Source organism: Alosa sapidissima, chromosome 1, assembly GCF_018492685.1.
Source record: "Alosa sapidissima isolate fAloSap1 chromosome 1, fAloSap1.pri, whole genome shotgun sequence".
In the NCBI taxonomy this organism is placed as follows: Eukaryota; Metazoa; Chordata; class Actinopteri; order Clupeiformes; family Clupeidae; genus Alosa; species Alosa sapidissima.
The window spans coordinates 6008990-6030539 of NC_055957.1; the positions used below are offsets into that span (position 1 = coordinate 6008990).

The 21550-nt window shown below is 40.2% G+C and overlaps 1 protein-coding gene and 1 long non-coding RNA gene across 2 annotated transcripts; both read left to right on the forward strand.

The window, feature by feature from the left end:
• Positions 1 to 6903: 6903 nt before the first annotated feature.
• On the forward strand, positions 6904 to 14077 carry LOC121677503. The gene is made up of 3 exons (XR_006021015.1): positions 6904 to 7031; positions 9227 to 9292; positions 13392 to 14077. It is a non-coding gene; the product is annotated as an uncharacterized LOC121677503 (long non-coding RNA).
• Positions 14078 to 16955: 2878 nt separating this feature from the next.
• Positions 16956 to 21072, forward strand: LOC121719954. The gene is made up of 2 exons (XM_042105731.1): positions 16956 to 20855; positions 20977 to 21072. The coding sequence occupies exons 1-2, from the start codon at positions 16956 to 16958 to the stop codon at positions 21070 to 21072; spliced, it is 3996 nt and encodes a 1331-aa protein (XP_041961665.1).
• Positions 21073 to 21550: the final 478 nt, after the last annotated feature.

Genomic DNA, 21550 nt, shown 5'->3' on the forward strand with positions numbered 1-21550 from the left:
GATTGAATTGGATTGGATTGGACTGGACTGGATTGGGATTGGGATTGCAGAGATATGAGCCTACTTCATGTGATTGTTGATTGGATTGGATTTAATTGGACTGCATTGGATTGGACTGGACTGGATTGGATTTGATTGGACTGGATTGGGATTGCTGAGATATGAGACTACTTCATGTGATTGTTGATTGGATTGGATTGAATTGGACTGGATTGGATTGGATTGGGATTGGACTGGACTGAATTGGACAGGACTGGACTGGACTGGATTGGATTGGATTGGAATGGACTGGATTGGATTGGATTGGGATTGCTGAGATATGAGCCTACTTGATGTGATTGTTGATTGGATTGGATTGAATTGGACTGGATTGGATTGGGATTGGACTGGACTGAATTGGACAGGATTGGATTGGAATGGACTGGATTGGATTGGATTTGGATTGCTGAGATATGAGCCTACTTCATGTGATTGTTGATTGGATTGGATTGAATTGGATTGGATTGGACTGGACTGGATTGGGATTGGGATTGCAGAGATATGAGCCTACTTCATGTGATTGTTGATTGGATTGGATTTAATTGGACTGCATTGGATTGGACTGGACTGGATTGGGATTACTGAGATATGAGACTACTTCATGTGATTGTTGATTGGATTGGATTGAATTGGACTGGATTGGATTGGATTGGGATTGGACTGGACTGAATTGGACAGGACTGGACTGGATTGGATTGGATTGGAATGGACTGGATTGGATTGGATTGGGATTGCTGAGATATGAGCCTACTTGATGTGATTGTTGATTGGATTGGATTGAATTGGACTGGATTGGATTGGGATTGGACTGGACTGAATTGGACAGGATTGGATTGGAATGGAATGGACTGGATTGGATTGGATTTGGATTGCTGAGATATGAGCCTACTTCATGTGATTGTTGATTGGATTGGATTGAATTGGATTGGATTGGACTGGACTGGATTGGGATTGGGATTGCAGAGATATGAGCCTACTTCATGTGATTGTTGATTGGATTGGATTTAATTGGACTGCATTGGATTGGACTGGACTGGATTGGATTTGATTGGACTGGATTGGGATTGCTGAGATATGAGACTACTTCATGTGATTGTTGATTGGATTGGATTGAATTGGACTGGATTGGATTGGATTGGGATTGGACTGGACTGAATTGGACAGGACTGGACTGGATTGGATTGGAATGGAATGGACTGGATTGGATTGGATTGGGATTGCTGAGATATGAGCCTACTTGATGTGATTGTTGATTGGATTGGATTGAATTGGACTGGATTGGATTGGGATTGGACTGGACTGAATTGGACAGGATTGGATTGGAATGGAATGGAGTGGATTGGATTGGATTTGGATTGCTGAGATATGAGCCTACTTCATATGATTGTTGATTGGATTGGATTGAATTGGATTGGATTGGACTGGACTGGATTGGGATTGGGATTGCAGAGATATGAGCCTACTTCATGTGATTGTTGATTGGATTGGATTTAATTGGACTGCATTGGATTGGACTGGACTGGATTGGATTTGATTGGACTGGATTGGGATTGCTGAGATATGAGACTACTTCATGTGATTGTTGATTGGATTGGATTGAATTGGACTGGACTGGACTGGATTGTACTGGACTGGACTGGACTGGACTGGATTGGATTGGATTGGATTGGACTGGATTGGACTGGACTGGATTAGATTTGATTGGACTGGATTGGGATTGCTGAAATATGAACCTACTTCATGTGATTGTTGATTGGATTGGATTGAATTGGACTGGATTGGATTGGGATTGGACTGGACAGAATTGGACAGGATTGGATTGGATTGGATTGGATCGGATTGGAATGGACTGGACTGGACTGGATTGGATTGGATTGGGATTGCTGAGATATGAGCCTACTTCATGTGATTGTTGATTGGATTGGATTGAATTGGACTGGACTGGACTGGATTGGATTGTACTGGACTGGATTGGATTGAATTGGACTGGACTGGATTGGATTGGGATTGGACTGGACTGAATAGGACAGGACTGGATTGGATTGGAATGGACTGGATTGGATTGGCATTGCTGAGATATGAGCCTACTTCAAGTGATTGTTGATTGGATTGGATTGAATTGGACTGGACTGGACTAGATTGGATTGTACTGGACTGGATTGGATTGGATTGGATTGGACTGGATTGGACTGGACTGGATTAGATTTGATTGGACTGGATTGGGATTGCTGAGGTATGAGCCTACTTCATGTGATTGTTGATTGTATGGGATTGAATTGGACTGGATTGGATTGGATTGGGATTGGATTTGGATTGTTGAGATATGAGCCTACTTCATGTGATTGTTGATTGGATTGGATTGAATTGGATTGGGATTGGGTCTTGAGTCCATGTACAAAGTTTGGTTTCAATCCATGAAAGCGTTAGTAAGATATGAGCCTAATTCAAGTCATAGTTTTCCCTAGTGGTCAAAAGACACCAAATGTATTGTAGCTATTCAGGATGTGTTCATGAGTCCACGTCCCAAGTTTGGTGTTGATACGAGAAAGTCTTGCTAATTATAGCACCCCTAGTGGTCAAAAGTCACCAAATTTATTGTGCGTCCTCAGGTTGTGACCACTAGTCCACGTACTAAGTTTGAGGTTGATGCGAGAAAGTATTGCTAATTATAGCGCCCCTAGTGGTCGTCAAAGTACACTAAATGTTTTGTGTGTCCTCAGGATGGGGTCCCAAGTGTATGAATCAAGTTTGGTTTTGATATGTGAAAGCGTTGCTGAGATAGAAGCTAACTTCCTGTAACTCTAGCGCCCCCCTAGTGGTCGAAGGTCACCAAATTGATTGTGTGTCCTCAGGGAGGGGTTCCAAGTCCATATACCAAGTTTGGTTTTGATATGTGAAAGTGTTGCTGAGATATGAGCCTACTTCCTGTGATTATAGCGCCCCCATAGTGGTCAAAAGTCACCAAATTTATTGAGCATTCTCCTAATTGGGTCCTGAGCCCATGTACCGAGTTTGGTTTTGATACGTGAAAGCTTGGCGGAGATAACATTTCACTTCCTGTTTGGAGGCTTCGCCGCCAATTTCGATTGGTCGTCATGGCTGACTTGTTTTGAATAAAGGTCCAAAAAGCAATGTGTTTGTGACGGTTGGTCTGAAGATCATCTGTGTCAAGTTTCGTGAAAATTGGATGAAGTTTGTGACCTGTGAAAACTTTTAAGTGTTTTTGATGAAATCCAATATGGCGGTCCAATCAATTATGTTAATGTCAAAAGTTGAGATGTGACAGCCTAAGGACCTCCCAAAGTATTGATAGAGATCACTAATATGTTTTAATTTCAAACACATCACCCCATACAGGCCAAAACGTAGTTTTGTTAATTATAGCGCCACCTGTAGGTCAAAAGTCATGAAATTTATTGAGCCTCCTCTTAATTGGGTCCTGAGCCCATGTAGTGAGTTTGGTTTTGATATGTGAAAGCCTTGCCGAGATCTGAGTTCACTTCCTGTTTGGCGGCTTCGCCGCCAATTTTGATTGGTCGTGACTGGCGACCAGCTTTGAGTATGGGTGTCAAAGGCAATGTAATTATGAGACATGGTCTGAAGATCATCTGTGTCAAGTTTCGTGAAAATTGGATGAAGTTTGTGACCTGTGAAAACTTTTAAGTGTTTTTGATGAAATCCAATATGGCGGTCCAATCAATTATGTTAATGTCAAAAGTTGATATGTGTCAGCCTAAGGACCTCCCAAAGTATTAACAGAGATCACTAATATGTTTTAATTTCAAACACATCACCCCATAGAGGCCAAAACGTAGTTTTGTTAATTATTGCGCCACCTGTAGGTCAAAAGTCATGAAATTTATTGAGCCTCCTCCTAATTGGGTCCTGAGTCCATGTACTGAGTTTGGTTTTGATATGTGAAAGCCTTGCCGAGATCTGAGTTCACTTCCTGTTTGGCGGCTTCGCCGCCAATTTTGATTGTTCGTGACTGGCGACCAGTTGTGAGTATGGGTGTCAAAGGCAATGCAATTATGAGGCATGGTCTGAAGATCATCTGTGCCAAGTTTCGTGAAAATTGGATGAAGTTTGTGACCTATGAAAACTTTTAAGAGTTTTTGATGAAATCCAATATGGCGGAGGTCCAATATGGCGGAAAGTAACGTAATAGGAGTCAGTGAACTCAGGTCGGTCCAGGGGTTCCAACTGTATATGGATGTTCAAAATTGGACATACGGTTGAAAAGTTAAGTGCATGGATGCAACGCCAACTTTGAGACATTGGTGGCGCTAGACTGCCTGGGGTTCAGACTTGAAAATTTGTGAAATGGAATATGGGAAGGTATGGAATGAATGTGCCAAATTTCACAACTTTTTACTGTACGGTTCTATGGGCTGCCATAGACTTCAATGGCAGCGGAAAGATGTGTAATAATAATAATAATAAGAAAAGGTAGAATCACTAGGGGTTGCCGCGCAGCTTCGCTGCTTGGCCCCCAAATATAGCTGCAAGCAGCAATGAGGGGGCCAAGCAGAATAGGCCGGAGTTGCCATGGCAACTCAATGCTGTTACATCAGAAATATGGCCGTAAACTGTCAAACCAAGTTTCATTGCTAGCAACCAAAGATTGCCTGAGATATAAGATCACTTTCTGTTTGGTGGCATCAAAGCGGATTTTGTGTGTTGTGCAAACGCTTCTGTCAACTGGTCTAGAAAAGTAATGTAAGGAATTGTCTGAGGATGGTCTGTGCCAAAAGTTATGTGTGTGAATGCATATTCAACTTTGACCTGTTGGTGGTGCTAGAGTGTTCAAGGTGACGACATGAAACTTGATGTAATTAATTGTTGGACTGTCTAATGCCAAATTTCCCAACTTTATACTAGATGGCTTTATAATTGCCATAGACTTCCATGGCAGAATAATACACATCCGCAGCTACAGGCCAAAATATAGTTTTGCTAATTCAGCACCCACTAGAGGTCAAAGGTCACCAAATTTCTTGAGTGTCCTCCTAATTGGGTGATGATTCCATGTACTACGTTTTGATACATGCAAGGGTTGCTGAGATATGAGCTAACAATTTTGATTGGCTGTTACGGGTTAACGGTTGTAGATCTGAACACAATAAAGCGAAGTGATGCTTGGTCTGAAGATGTCATCATCTTCGAAGGATTTAACTTGGCAGGCTTGGTTCTACCAAGCACGAATCCTTGAGGCTCCTTGACTTTGAGAAACAGCCATTGCCTAATTTTAGTCTGAATATAAGATTTCAGAAATCTTACAACACAATGATTTGTTTTTTATGATAGTAAGTTTCATGGTAGGCAAGTTGTATGGTGATATGTATTATTTTTTTCTTCACTCTATTCACCTGTAATTTACCCTTCACATCAAATGTATTTTGTGTTGTGTGGACATTTTCTAAATCTCTTTTGGGCTTCATGGGCTAAAACATTTAGTATGTTCTAAAGAATAGCAGCCTAATGTAAAATGTGGTGGTTTTATTCAGCTGGTAACTGAATTATTCATTTTCAGTCATTGCATTTAATCCATTGTGTGGATGGTGAATTTGGTTATATTTTGAATATTTTGATATCAGGGCGTGACAAATGAAGTTGAAGAAGTTTAGGGACTTTTATTATGACGAGTAGGTCCTAACATCAAATAAATTGACTACGACCACGCGCCATCTTTCTTTTCGCTGACTGCTGTCAAGAGGTAAAGACGTGTTTGAATGTTTCGAGAAAAGTAATTGATATGTCTGTATATTTGGGTTTGAGCCATTTATAACAGAATAAACACGCATAAATACGAAGATATGAAACTATGTTTAGCGGATGTACATCTGGAGAGTTAGTTTAGATTTGTTAACGTATTAGTGTCACTTTATGAACGATAAACTCTTAACGTTACAGTTAGACAGACAGGAAAGGTAACGTTAGCGATTGTGGAAGTGTGGATTCGTAACGTTAATACTTTAAAATGTTATAATCAAATGTAAGCAGGCAGTGTGTTGAGAACAGGCGGTTATTTCATGAAATACGTTGTATCGTCGAATTAAGCTTACTTTATAGGCTAACGCTGGCACGATGCCTCACGCCATGATTGAGGCTAACGTTGTCAGGCACGTGTTTGTGAAGGCAGGCAAGCATGTGCAATTCTTAGCAAATAAGTAATTTAAGTAATGATAAACAGGATGTAATGTTGGCTTAGGTTAAATTGGTCTGATTTGACAGCGTGCATTCAAATGTCAGGGTGGATTGTGAGGTTAAAATCGTGGATGAATGTAATGTTAGGTCATGGCTAAAATAGTCTTGAACTATGAAGGGAGGGCACAAGCTCACATAAGGCGACAAACAATTGTGTTGTAACGTTACCATGACTCGTCTAAATTATTCTTTTCTGTTGGCTATTTTAGGTGGCAAACGGTAGCCTATTACGTAGTGTTTTGGATTACCTAATCTCAAATGGCTTCATATAATGTACCAATTACTTCATGAATTAAACAACAACACAATTGTTTTATAAATTTCATAAGCCTAACCTTTTTTGTATGACCACCAATTCCTGCTATGAGATGTCTTGGTTTGGTTCAGACCATGGTTTTAGATATGGGAATAGATTTCACTGGGGATAGGAATTATATTTGTAAATGTAAATTGTGAAGGCATAATATACAGATTTTTCCTTGGCTCAATACAAATAGAATGTCTAGTGCTACTTCTAGAATGTGGCAATGCCAAGAGGTTCTACCTTTTAGGTAGCTAATTTGCTGGTTTTACACCAAAATCCTGTAGTGCTGCTTTAACAATTTTCTGTAAATTGGGAGAGTGTATTGGTATATTAAGAATGACTACAAGCCACATCACACGTTTGCAAGTTCAAAGTACATATTATTGTAAATGGTAAGTATGTATCTTAAATAATCTATATATATTTTTGTTTTAAACTGTTTTCCAGAATCTGGATATTTGAGTGAAGTTTTATATTGAAGGTAAGCATGAAATGTTTCATAACTTTTGTCACATACATTCATATAAACAGTACAACTTGAAGGGGAATTTAAAAAATTGTTTGCTGTACTGACTGCAAAGCGGCAATACTAGTAATAAATATGTCATGTTGATATTTGGAATATTTATAATTGTGTATGACTCTGAGGTGCCTTACAGTCCTGGATGAAAAAAAACTAGTATACTGCTCTGCTTTATTCAGAATAGTTTTGATGGTCTCAGAGTATAAAGTCATGAGAATCACTGCAGGGACTCCAGCTGTAGTTTTAAGTAGTTTTCAGTGGTGATGTGTGCCATTACTTGTGTTATGGATGAATGTGGTGTGTCATGCATATGAAAGCAAGTAAGTAGGATTTAAGAGTTGTAGAGCTGGGTTGCTTTCATTAGTTTTATTCCTGTCTCATATGGCTTTTGCTGTAGGTCAACAAAGTGTATGCCTCAGTATGGTATAGCTGTATCATACGTTTCATGGTACTTGTGCGTAGGCCTAATGGTATAACAATCCTGATGTCAAATTTGTTTCACCCTTTGTGTCAGTGCATGCAAGTGTCAGGTAAATGTACAAATATAGGGGGATGTATGAATTGAAGGTTAATAATGGCTTTAAAGCTACACACCCCCCCTTTTTTATTCATTCAGTGTGGCCGACCCTTGCATTTAACTCATTGAGTGCCAAAAACGTAATGCGTTGAGTGCCAAAAACGTTATATTACGTTTTTAGCATTTTTTTAAAAAAATTACGAAATTAAACACTCTAACACACCTTATATGTGATTAGGGGAACGCTGTGATGAATGGAAATGAAATATATGACGATCGAAAACTCATGAAAACGCACAATCTGGACATTTTATCATAACTTGGTTGCCTCTTTGGGTTGAATCAGTGACGCATGCACGTTGGCTCAAAACCAGGCCATTTTCGTGCTTCTATCACTAGGTGGCAGTCTTGCCAGGTCACTTCCCGGAAACTTTACAGGCAACACTTCATATTTCATGAAGGACATTATATCTCCATTTCTAGAAAAAAAAACAGTGATTTTGATGAAAACTAGCCACTGTTTAGCTTGTGATTTCTCAGGAACAGAAGTGTGTAGAAATACACGGTTTGCACCCACTGAGAGCTTAAAGTCTCACCTTTCAAACAAGCCATTGTATGTGTTCATAGCTATAACACAGAATATGCTGTGGCTGTACAAAAATCATCAACAATGGTCTAGATTGCTGGCACTCTAGGACAAAGCTTCTGAAAACAGCTTGGCATTCAATGAGTTAAAGAAACAAGATTGTACGTTGTTAAAACAAGCAGTATTGTTGTAATTAAATGTACAGTATCCACATTATGATATAATGTTCCTTATCAACGATGTTGGTGTTATGTCAAGGTATACTGCTTTGTTGAGATATACTGTAGCACAAATGAATAGTATTTTATGAAAATGGCACTGTTCTGTTTAAGGATGCAGGCTAAAATGCTGCTTTTAGCCACCAGTATCCAATGTTTTGATTTAGGAGCAGCACCATCTTATCAAAACAGATAGGTGAAATACACTAACAACCCTGAAGTTTTCTTTTGTTTGGTTTTTGATATTGATTAACAAATATATATGAAATGTGCGTTGAGAGCAAAAATGACAGTACTTCTACTGAAACCCTACTTGCGCTATAGCACAACTTGATGGGCAGCCTAATTTGACCCAACACTGGCTCTTTGGCATTGCCATCAGGGTGTCAGCGACAGTTCAAGGCTGTGTGAGTTGATGGTAATTTGCACTCGTCACCTAGTTGGCAGTGATTCGACACCTTGTTTTTCAATTATTGAAAATGTTTTGAACATCTGGTCTGGGTTTGCAGACTATATAAACAGTAATCATTGTGTGCGTCAATGTGTGATTTTATTGGGAAATTTGTTGAAAACATCTGAAATGCTAGACTCGGTTATTAGTCTCATAAAGTATTTTTTGATTTCAGTATGCTTTGCTCATGCTTTTAAGTGTTGTATAGTTTCACTTTTGAATGTATAAAGAAGTTAAAGAATATTTATGATGTAATTGTGTACATTGTTGTTGCTTATTTATCAGAACTGATGAAATTAGTACAGTGTAACTTATGAGATGCTTAAGGAAATGTAGCATGCCAGACTTGCCTGTTTCTGATGTGTGCTGTGTGTTTTGCAGATGCCGTGTCCAAACAAGCGCTCCAGGGCAGCCAAAAAAAGACAGGCTGATTTGAGGTCCAGTAAGGTCAGGCTGGTGAACTTTTCATTCTGTCCTGATGTATTATGATTGTGTGTATGATAGAAAACATGTCATTTTGAACACAGTTTAAATGTTGCTTCCAGTTAGCAATTGCAGTAGTATTTACATTTCAGGGGTGAGATTCTGCCGGTTTTAAATGGAATTCTGGTTTTTTTTTTTCCCGACTTGAAAATGAGACCCACGCAATTCGTATAGATCCAATGAGTTATTTTTTAGAGGGGGGGGGGGTCTGTCCATCAGAGGCAGGCTATATTTCTGCATTACACAAACCATTATTATAACAGGCCGCTGACAAGGACATACTACTTAGTACTTAGGCCTACTACATTGTTTAGTTAACACCTTGTCATTTTGCGTTTGTCCAGCCGTTCACCTCACCTAGGCCCCTTGCCTAAAACATATTTCAGGATGCCATCTCACCATGAGAAAACGTAACGTTATGGTGATGGTGCGAGATCAAATCTTGGCATACTTAGTAAACGTCTTGCACATAACATTGAGCTGAATATTTAGTGGAAATAGCCTACTGTAGCATTGTGCTGATGGATAAAGTCACCAATTTAAAGGCGCAGTCCGCATTTTAACCCTAGCTCTCCATTTAGTGTGTGCGCTTGTAAAACTAGTGTTGTAGCCGCTTAGCCTACAGCAGTGATCCTCACTTTTTTTTCACAAGAGCCACATTGGCAGTGCAAAATCAAAAGGAGAGCCACTTTTACGATAACATACTAAGTCACCTTTGCAAATGTGCATTTCTACATATAAATGGGACATCCCACAAAAAAGAAATAACACAGCTAATACATTTTCATTTAAGACCAGATTTACTTTAATACTACGATGAGCGGAAGCTGGCATGCATGTCCTTGACTTTCTTCATGCTGTATTTTTAGTATTAGTAGTAGCAGGTTTGACAATAGGAAGCACCATTAAGGCTTAATAACTTCCTTTCACCTTCATTACTGTATTTGGGTGAAGGGGGAAGTATAATTCAGATGTTTATGTTTTTGTAGCGCAGTATTGTATGTTTATGAAGCACATTTGTTACCACATACAGTGGATCCCATTTAGAAGTGGCCACTTCATTCGTGCTTTCCATGATTCATGCAGCTGCGTGAAATGTATTACAACTTATCGCCACAAGGTGGCAGTTTAAGTCCGCTGTAGCATTTGTAAACAGGGCAGTGGATTGCATTCAAAGGCGTTGCAGTGGCAATGAGATACTGTAAGCAGAACGAACTGAACTTTTGAACTGAAATATCAACAACCTTCAAGTTGCAACCTCTTCAATCAGCATCAAAATATCAGTAGGCCTATCAGATGATTCACTATTTTGTACGTAGGCCCAGAGGACTGTTAGGGGGCAGGCTATATATTATCATCAAGTAGGAGTATAGTAAATAATTTAGTCAACATTTTAACTCAATGTTGGTTTAAGTTATAAACAAAACATGTTATAAATGGAAAAAAATCCATGGTTCTGCGTCACTTCTGGCAAAATGATCATGATGGCCTATATATTTCAGCCATATTTGGTTTAGTCTTGTGTAGGTCTATAGCAGTGATCCTCACATTGGCAGTGTAAAATCAAAAGGAGAGCCACTTTTACGACAACATACAAAGTCACCTTTGCAAATGTGCATTTCCACATATAAATTGGACATCCCACAAAAAAAGAAATACCACAGCCAATACAGCTAAATATATACAGCCAAGGCTTAATAACTTCCTTTCACCTTCATTATTTGGGTGAAGGGAAAAGTATAATTCAGGTGTTTATGTTTTTGTAGTGCAGTATTGTATGTTTATGAAGCACATTTAAAAAAAATATATTGGCAGTGTTACCACATAGCCTTCAGTGGGTCCCATTTAGAAATGGCCACTTCATTCGCGCTTTCCGTGATTTACGCAGCTGAAATGTATTACAACTTATCGCCACAAGGTGGCAGTGTAAGTCTACTGTAGCATTGCCGGTAAACAGGGCAGCGGATTGCATTCAAAGGTGTTGCAAGTGGCAGTGAGCAGGCTTGTGCAGAATTCCAGAATTGAATTGAAACTGGCTCTTAAATTCCAAATCAATTCTTGAATTTCACTTCACACAAAATGTTCTTACGTTGGAGCATGCCCCCGGACCCCCCTAGTATTTGCCCCAAATATATTTTCTTTAAGGCCCTTTTCCAGTGCCACCCTTGCATAGGATTTGCCTCATGAATTTTATGAAGTGTAGGTGATGTAAATATATATGGTAGCCAACACTATACTACACTAAAGTACTCGAACCATCGGGGGGGGGGGTTACTCCGTGCTACGTATATTTCCTTTTTTTTTTACCTTTGCCAATCACACCCCTGACATTTGCTTGAATGTTTAAGGGAAAACAGGTAGGCTGTGTGCAACCATGTATATCAGGTCATGTATGCAGGTTTGTGAAAGAGTAGGAGGTGTGTTCCTTCCTTCTAAGTAGATGTTTGATACACATACATATGCTGCAGTTTTATCCTCACAATGTTTTTGAGATGGTACAGTACAGATGATGTTTCAGCTTTCTGTTTTTTATTAGTGACACTTGGTGGTTTGATATATGCATTATATGAATGTTGAATAACAATTCTCTAGTAGATGTACAGAGTCAGGTAGTTGAGTGCAAGTCTGAGTTCATTGTCAATAGGATCATAATTGTATATTAAATCTTTTTAGTATGATGGTTGAGTTCAGGTTCATGTAAGTGCTGTATCAAAAATGTGTTATGTATGGGTTGTTTTATAGCATAGATGTATTCTTTTATGTAGAATTTAGAGACTCGAGAGACAGAGATTATTCAACACTGATATGGTCAGATACCGCTTGGTCATGGTCAGTGGTAGGAGGGTCTTTGTTGGCTGTCCAGTTCCTCACAGATGATTATAAAATGCTGGCCTGACCTCAAGATCGATGTAGTGGTTGTTACCAGGATAGGCATTGTACTTTGTAATGTGATGGCTCTTGTACCATAAACACTTGTGTTACAGTAATCTTGATGCAGAGAAGGAGCTATGTTAGGAATGGACTCAGGATGGTGCACTGTTTGTAACGCTTTACACTTAGATAGTGTCATGACTGTGTTATTGGCATGCAAACAGTAGAAATGTTTTCTATGGCCAAGTTGTCCAACTTTGGTGAATGGAAAAAGTGTGGTTTATTAGCTCTATGGATTGAACTTTTGTAAAGGCATACTGTATAAATGTGAGCTATGGTTCTTTCTAAACATACTACTACTACTGTCAGTTCTAGTTGGCCTCCCTGCATGTGTTGTAAAAGCTTTGGATATGATTCAGAATGCAGCAGCAGCATGTCTGATACTTTCTCATCCTAAGAGGACACATGCTTCTTGTTGTCTGCATTGGCTTCCTATTGCAGCCAGAATTAAATTCAAAACCCTGACATTGACATATATGGCTTTTACTGGATCAGCTCCATCTTATCGTAATAATATGATTCCGCCTTACATTCCTTCTAGACCACTGCGTTCCTCCAATAAACAACTTTTGTGTTATTCAGTGATTCAGTTTAGATCTAGACTTTTTCTCCTTTGTGCTACCTCAGTGGTAGAATGAGTTGTCTACTTGTACTTCTTCTGATAACAGTTTGCAATCTTTCAAACAACAATTGAATGTGTTTTCTTTACCTGTTTAAACTTCTTAGTTACATCCTCGGTTATTTGTTGCCATTGTTAGTTTTTTTTTTTTTGGTTGTTTTGATGGTTTGTTGGTAACAGGTCATTGAAAGCCACAGCAATGAAGAGGACTGATCAATGATTTTATTGTTATGATTGTTGCGTCGCAGACTATCTTTGACTGTTGCCATAGCAATTGAGCAATTTTGTATTAACATCTTTAGTTGTATCAACGTGTATTCTTTACTTGAGTCATTATAATTTTACATGAATTAGTGTAATTATATGTTTGGATGAAAGTGTCTGCTAAATACCATAACAAATGTGAATGATTGCATGTTTTCATAGAAGTGGAAAGACATTGTCAAGTACCAGTTGAATGGTCAAACAACCATGGTATCATTACATGTCACTGACTAATGTGTTTTGTTGTAGATGCCGGCTGATGTCGCTGAGTCAGGACAGACTACAGTGGACCGAGATACCGAGGTTTTGCCACCGCTACCTCGTAAAAATAAAGCAAGGGCCGAGGTTTTGCCACCGCTACCTCGTAAAAATAAAGCAAGGGCCGAGGTTTTGCCAGCGCTACCTCGTAAAAAAAAGGCCAGTGCTCCGCAGTCTTCGGACGCCAACTTTGTTCCCGTACTGCTCCCGTACTGTTCACGTACTGCTCAAACTCAGCCAAACTCTGCTGAAACTCTGCTCAAACTCAGCCAAACTGCTGACTCTCTGAATATGTGCCATGACTCTGCAAACCCACTGTCAAATACTTTGACTTCTAATGCTACTAATGATTGTTTGATTGAATCTGTTGACTTCCCAGAGAGATCTGTGCTGATGGGGTCCTTTCATCAAGGCGATTCACGGTTTGGAAATGTGCGCAACAAGCAGTGTGGTGCCATCAGTTTGACTGCTGTTTTGAAGTCCAAGATGAAGAACGTGTGGAGTTGGGAAACTCGAGATCTTGATGATGTTTTGATTAAGGGAACTGTTCTTTACAGGTCAATGAGTGCACAGGGTAAAATAAGAGACCAAGGAAGGGGTTACATTGCTGTGTCTGAATTGCCTAGACAATATGAAGTGTGGAATTGTGATTTCTCAATAAACTTTGCTGATTCTTACACTGGATTTATTCAGGTTGATGACTATGACGATGCTTTACGTGATGTTGCCATGCCTTTTGATGTAGCACTGCAGCGGGCGCTGTTTAGCAATGATGCTTGTTTGTTAACCATTTGTGCTAACACATGTGCTGTAGTGAATGCAGGAGCAAGGTTTGCGTTTGTTGATTCACACGTTAACAGAAACGTCAACCAGAAAGGTGAGAGGACAAGTTGTGTTGCATACTTCAGCTCTATACACTCCCTGGTCACATATGTTTACGACTTTGCACGATCTTTTGGCATAAGCACACCAAGGTTTGAGGTAACTGGAGTCACAGTAGTAACTAATGGCAACGCTCAGATGGACGATTCATCCAGCTGTTCAACGAGCTCTGCAAGTTGCTGTCCACTCTACAGCGATGTGGTGAAGCGTAAACCTAAAGTGTGTGAACGAGTTGTAAGTGGGTCGTCTACAGTTGCAGCTAATTTCACAAGTGACACAGAATGTTCACAGACCATACCAGACACAAATGCTTGTAGACCACTCTCCAGTGACGTTTTGAGACGAGTTCCCAGTAAGGGTGTTAAGCGAAACAAAATTGCAACAGACGATGTCATTCTTATTGATGCAGGTGCGCACGAACAGTCTTTTCAACCTTTACAGTGTGATGTGCAAGCAAATGATGATGTCATTATAAGTGATATAAGAGTTCCCAAACATGCTTTTAAACCTTTAACTCGTCAGGACCAAGATGCACTGTGCACACGTTTAGAGCTTCAAAATGGAAATGTTGATGTAGGCCTAATGGCAACAACTGATATTGATGACATGGGATGTCCCTGTAAGATAAAAAGTATAAAACCTGATGGGAATTGCTTTTACCGCAGCCTAGCCTTTAGCATATGCCACAATGAAGACAAGCATTTGAAAATAAGACGGGCTGTCGTGCAACACCTTCAGAGAAACGGCACCAAATTTGAAACATATTTGAGGGATGAATACACATCTGTGCAAGATTATGTCACTAAATCAAGGATATATTACTGTGGTTCGTGGGCAAAAGAAATTGATATTTTTGCTGCTGCTGACTTGTTGCAAACAACTATCTTTACTTTCAATGATGGAAGATGGAATATGCACAGACCTGCAGACTCACACACATGTAGAGAGAATTGCATCTATTTAAATCACACTGGCAGTCATTATGAAGTTGTACCATGTGTTCAACACAAAGATGCAAGACGTTGCGCAGGAACATGCCAGCCTGTAAAGATTGATGACAAGTTGAGGTCAACACGAAAAAGAAAGTTGAACGATGAATCAGAAAATGTGAAGGCAAAGAAAGATCGCCAGCGATATCACAATGACAGCGATTATAGAGAGAGAAAGCGTGCATATGTTCGGAATAAGTATACTTCTGATCCTGAATATCAAAAATTGCTGCGCGACTACTCTAAAATGACATATAGGAAAAGTGACTCCTTTCAAGCAATGGTACGCAAGTATTCTAGTGTCAAATATAAGACAAACAAGATCTTTCAGACTCTTGTCCGTGAGTACTCCAAAGCCAAATATAAGACGAACAGGCCATTCCAGACTCTTGTCCGTGATTACTCCAAAGCCAAATATAAGACGAACATGCCATTCCAGACGTATGTGCGTGATTACTCCAAAGACAAATATAACACGAACAGGCCATTCCAGACGTATGTGCGTGATTACTCCAAAGACAAATATAAGACGAACATGCCATTCCAGACGTATGTGCGTGATTACTCCAAAGCCAAATATAACACGAACATGCCATTCCAGACGTATGTGCGTGATTACTCCAAAGCCAAATATAAGACGAACAGGCCATTCCAGACATATGTGCGTGATTACTCCAAAGCCAAATATAAGACGAACAGGCCATTCCAGACATATGTGCGTGATTACTCCAAAGCCAAATATAAGACGAACAGGCCATTCCAGACATATGTGCGTGATTACTCCAAAGCCAAATATAAGACGAACAGGCCATTCCAGACATATGTGCGTGATTACTCCAAAGCCAAATATAAGACAAATAGGCCATTTCAGAATCTTGTCCGTGAATACAGTCATACAAAATACAAGAAAAATATTGGATTCCAGAACAAAATTAAAAAACATAATAAGAGGAGGTATCAAGAAAATGAAAACATCCGTGCAAATAAAATACAAAAAAGACGTGAGAATTATTCAACATGGCAGAAGAAACAGGGAGACATTTATTTGGCTATTGATCGTTTTCGTCAGGAGGTCAGCTGTGGTCCTGAATATGTATGCGCAGTCTGTCATCGTTTACTCTTCAGGAAGCAGGTGGTTGAGTGTAAAAGGTATTGCTACGAAAGCCAAGGAGCGGAAGTGGCTGCATTGGCCAATAGATGCATAACATTGCAATATTTACATGTGTGTAATGTTGAATGTGAGCAGAAATGTCATTTGTCTGATAGTCCATCAAGCAAATTATGGATTTGCCATACATGTCATCGTAAAATACTCGGAGGAAAACTTCCCGAAGAGAGTGTTACCAACAACATGCATTTGGATGATATTCCAGCAGAACTTAAATGTCTTAACTCTTTGGAACAACATCTCGTTGCACTTCACATTCCCTTCATGAAGCTGCTGTGTTTGCCTCGAGGCCGCCAGAGAGCTTGCCATGGTCCTTGCGTCTCTGTTCCTGTTAATAACGCAAATGTGACAAATATACTCCCAAGGAATGAATGTGATGACAAGATGATAAGAGTGAAACTGAAACGCAAGTTGACATATAAAGGTCATTACGAGTACATGTATGTCCACACTGATCGTGTCAGAAATGCACTGAGGTATTTGATGGCAAACAATAAATGGTACGGTGATGTGACTATGAATGACGAATGGGTAAATTCTCTGAATGGCACTGACCAACATGAGGAAAGAACCAAACAGGAAACCCCTGATAACAGTGATGATGAAAATGTTCCTGAAGAGCAAGCAGAGGAAGACGTAACTTATATCAAAGACCAGAATGGGCTTTTGTCAGATACATCATTACAGCCTGTCGATCTGGGTTCAGAGATCATTGATCAGAATTTTCAGGATATACTTAATGTGGCACCAGGCGAAGGTAACAGTCCAGTGAGGTTGCTGTCCGATAAAACCAATGAGGCAAAATGTTTCCCTGTCTTGTATCCATCTGGTGGACCTACATTTCATGATGAAAGAGAGTCCAAAATAACTCTGTCACGTTACCTGAATACACGCATTCTGAATGCAGATGGGCGTTTTGCACAGAACACAGACTTCATTTTTTACGCACAATACATATCAGAGGTGCATCAAGTTGTATCTAGTGTATCAGTGGCATTACGCAAAGGTGGCGGCAACTCCTCTCTGAAAGACGCATCACCCGACATGTTGTTGAACTCAGACTCGTTGGGTAAAATATTGCGCAATGACGAAGGATACAAGTTCTTACGAGGAATTCGTGGCACACCTCCATACTGGATGTCAGTGCAGAAAGATTTATTTGCCATGATAAGACAACTCTCCATACCCACGTTCTTTGCATCTTTTAGCTCTGCAGATTTGAGATGGCCTGAAATGCTGAACTCTATTCTAAGAATAGAAGGTAAACAGACGTCTGTTGACGATCTTGACTGGTCTGACAAATGTGGACTCATTCGTCGAAACCCTGTGACAGCGGCAAGAATGTTTGATCATAGATGGCATTGCTTTCTCCGTGATGTAATCATGTCGCCAGCAGAACCCATAGGGAAAATAAAGGACTACTTTTATCGTGTTGAATTTCAACAGCGTGGTTCTCCTCATGTCCACTGTCTTTTTTGGGTTGAAAATGCTCCCAAGATTGATAAAGAGAGTGATGATGAAGTGGCACAGTTCATAGACACATACATTACCTGTGAAATGCCACCAGAAACAGATGCAGAGCTCTACGACGTTGTGAGCAGTGTACAGAGGCACAGCACAAGACACTCTAAGACTTGCCGCAAGAAAAACACAGTGTGCAGGTTCAATTTCCCACGGCCACCATCAAGCTGTACTTTCATCACAAGAGGCGGTAACTGTGAGGACTTGAATGGCAATGATGACAATACAAGTGCTAGTGCAATAATAAAGAATGTTAAAACTGCGTTGACCATGCCTGACATGAATTTTGATACAGCCGATGCATTTTTTGAGTCTCTTGGGATAGATCAAGGTTTGTTTGAAAAGGCGTACAACATATGTTCCAAAAAGAAAAGCATTGTCCTGAAACGAAATCCTGGAGACATTTGGGTGAACCAGTACAACAAAGACTTACTCCGTGCTTGGCAAGGCAATATGGATATCCAGTATGTCACAGATGCCTTTTCAGTTGTGGTCTACATACTTTCCTACATCACAAAAGCAGAACAAGAAATGGGTTTGCTCTTACAACGTGCCCAAGACGAGTCAATGAATGGCAACCTTGATGCAAAAGCAGCATTCAAACAGCTTGGAAGTGTATACCTACACAACAGAGAAGTTTCAGCCCAAGAGGCAGTGTATCGATTAACACACATGCACTTGAAAGAATGCTCTCGTGACGTACAGTTCATTCCTGTTGGTGATAATCCTGTTAGGATGAGTTTACCATTGCACATACTCCAAAGTAAAGCCCAATTCCAACAGTGTAATGACGAAAGCAGCATTTGGATGACCAATGTGATCGAGAGGTATAAGAGCAGACCCCAGAATGCACAATTTGAGGATTTATGTCTGGCCAGTTTTTGTTCTGAATACAGAGTTCTATCAAAGTCACAGGTTCCGACTGAAAGAGATTCACATGACATAATACAGCTCAACAACAACTGCGGCTTTGTGAAACGAAGGACCCGAACTGAACCTGCTGTTGTTAGGTATCCCAGATTTTCTCCCACAAAAAACCCTGAAAAGTACTTCCATTCGTTGCTGCAACTGTTTCTGCCTTACTATGAAGACTATCACCTCAAACCGCCCCAGTTTGATACATATGAACATTTCTATAAAAATGGTGCAGTGAAATGTGGTGTTGATGTTCAAAGAGTGCAGTCGATTGTGGATACCAACAAAGCTTTATTTGAAAAAGAAAGTGATGAGATTGACAGAGCTAAACAGTTGCTGGAAGAAAACATTGATTTGGAAGATGCCTGGGCTCAGATATGTCCTGAAACAGAAAGGGAGCGTCTTCGTTGTTTGGATCTGATGAAAGACAAAGTTGTAGATGATGAAGGTGATGATGACAAACTCATTCCTGACCTGACAGCAAACCCACAGACTACATGCACTTTGGAAACAAATCATGTGTCAATGCCCAGACAAGATGCATTGCATTTATTACGATCATTAAATGAAGAACAGTCTGCCATATTCTATGCTGTTCGTAAGTGGTGTTTGCAGAAACTGTTTGGACAAAATCCTGAACCGTTGCGATTATTCATTACTGGTGGAGCAGGAACGGGGAAAAGTCATTTAATCAAGGCGATACATTACGAATCTACCAGGCTGTTGTCACAGATTGCTGAAAATCCTGAGGATCTCACTGTGCTTCTAACAGCACCTACAGGAGTGGCTGCATATAACATTGGTGCTGCAACAATTCACAATACATTCTCCATTGGTGCAAATGTCAAACTGCCATATCAACCACTAGGTGATGAGAAAGTCAATTCTTTGCGAACCAAAATGGGCAGCTTGCAAATTCTGATCATTGATGAAGTGTCCATGGTCGACCACCGTCTTTTGGCCTACATTCATGGTAGACTGCGTCAAATCAAGCAGACTGGTGATTATTCCTTGTTCGCAAAAGTTTCCCTGATTTGTGTGGGTGATTTTTTCCAACTCAAGCCCGTGAAAGGCACACCTCTTTTTGCTGAAAACAAAGGAGCCAACCTGTGGGACAGTAACTTTGAGGTTGCAGAACTGACTAAAGTTGTTAGACAAGAAAATGCAACATTTGCGGAAATGCTTAATCGTCTCAGAGTCCGTAAAAAGAATGAACCTCTCACCGACTGTGATGTTCTCACACTGAGGCAGCGTGAAACTGGTGAGGAATCTACAGACATTCATGTGTATGCTACAAATGCAGAGGTTGATGAATATAACGTGAGGAGACTGCAAGAGACCTGCCCAGACGCAATCAGCATACGTGCTCAAGACTTTGTCCGAAATCCCAAAACTGGAAGAATGGAACGGAAAGTTGGCTTTCACACAAAAGTTTTCAACTCTTGCTTGCCTAAATGTGTTTCGTTGGGTGTTGGAGCAAGGGTCATGTTGAAGAAAAACATAGATGTGTCTGATGGCCTTGTCAACGGAGCATGTGGCACTGTAGTGGACATTATTCAAAGTCAACAAGACGATGACATGCCTGCAGCTATCCACGTGGAGTTTGAAGACCCTAATGTAGGAAAGATCCAGAGGTCAAAAGCAAAAAGGGTTTCCGAACGTTCAACGATAGTGGAAGTGCAAGAGGAACAAGTGGCTAATAATGGTGGAGTACGAAGGCAACTGCCGATTAGCCTGGCCTGGTCAGTAACTGTACATAAATGTCAAGGGCTTACTGTTGAAAGGGCTGTTGTGTCACTCAAGAAGATCTTTGCTCCAGGGCAAGCATACGTTGCGTTGAGTCGCGTGAGAACTCTTGGTGGGCTGATAATTGAGGACTTCAAAGAATCTGCCATATTTTGTGATAACAAAGTAGATTCGGCTATGAAAAGCTTGCCAGAGTTTAACTTTGGAATGTCTGTTTCATCCAACATGAACCCTGTGTGCACAGTAGCACTTCACAATGTGCAGAGTTTGAATGCTCACATTCAGGATGTTCAATCTCATAAAGCCCTCATGAATGCTGACTGTATTTGCTTAACAGAGACGTGGCTCAATGTAGACACTGATGAAGAGCCGCAACTTCCAGGATACGTCTTCAAACACAATCCGAGGGGGAACTGTTATGATGACTCCGAGCCAGCTTTTGCAGCGCTGAAACAACAACAAAGAGGTGGAGTTGGTGTGTATTGTTCAGAAAACATTGACGTGCAGGTGTCAATTCCAGAAAGATGCAATTTGGAATGTCTTTATTTTGAAATACCTCATGCAAATATGACTGCTGCTGTGTTGTACAGGCCCAGCTCTTATAAGATTGACATGTTTCGAGAGCAGTTATTACAGGTCATTTTTGAACTTGAGAAACATCCAGGGAGGAAACTCATCATGGGAGACTTCAATGAGGATATCTTTGTATCTTCTACAATTCTCAAGTTACTGGAATGGCATGGATACAATCAGCACGTGCAAGCAGCTACAACTGAAAAAGGTACATTGATAGATCATGTTTACGTTAAAGGCACAGAAGATGTTGTTGTTGAAGTTGTGCAGACATACTACAGTTTTCATGAAGCGATACTGATCTCACTGTTGTAATGTTTTCTGTGATTAATGACATTTGTCTTTGAATAGGTAGG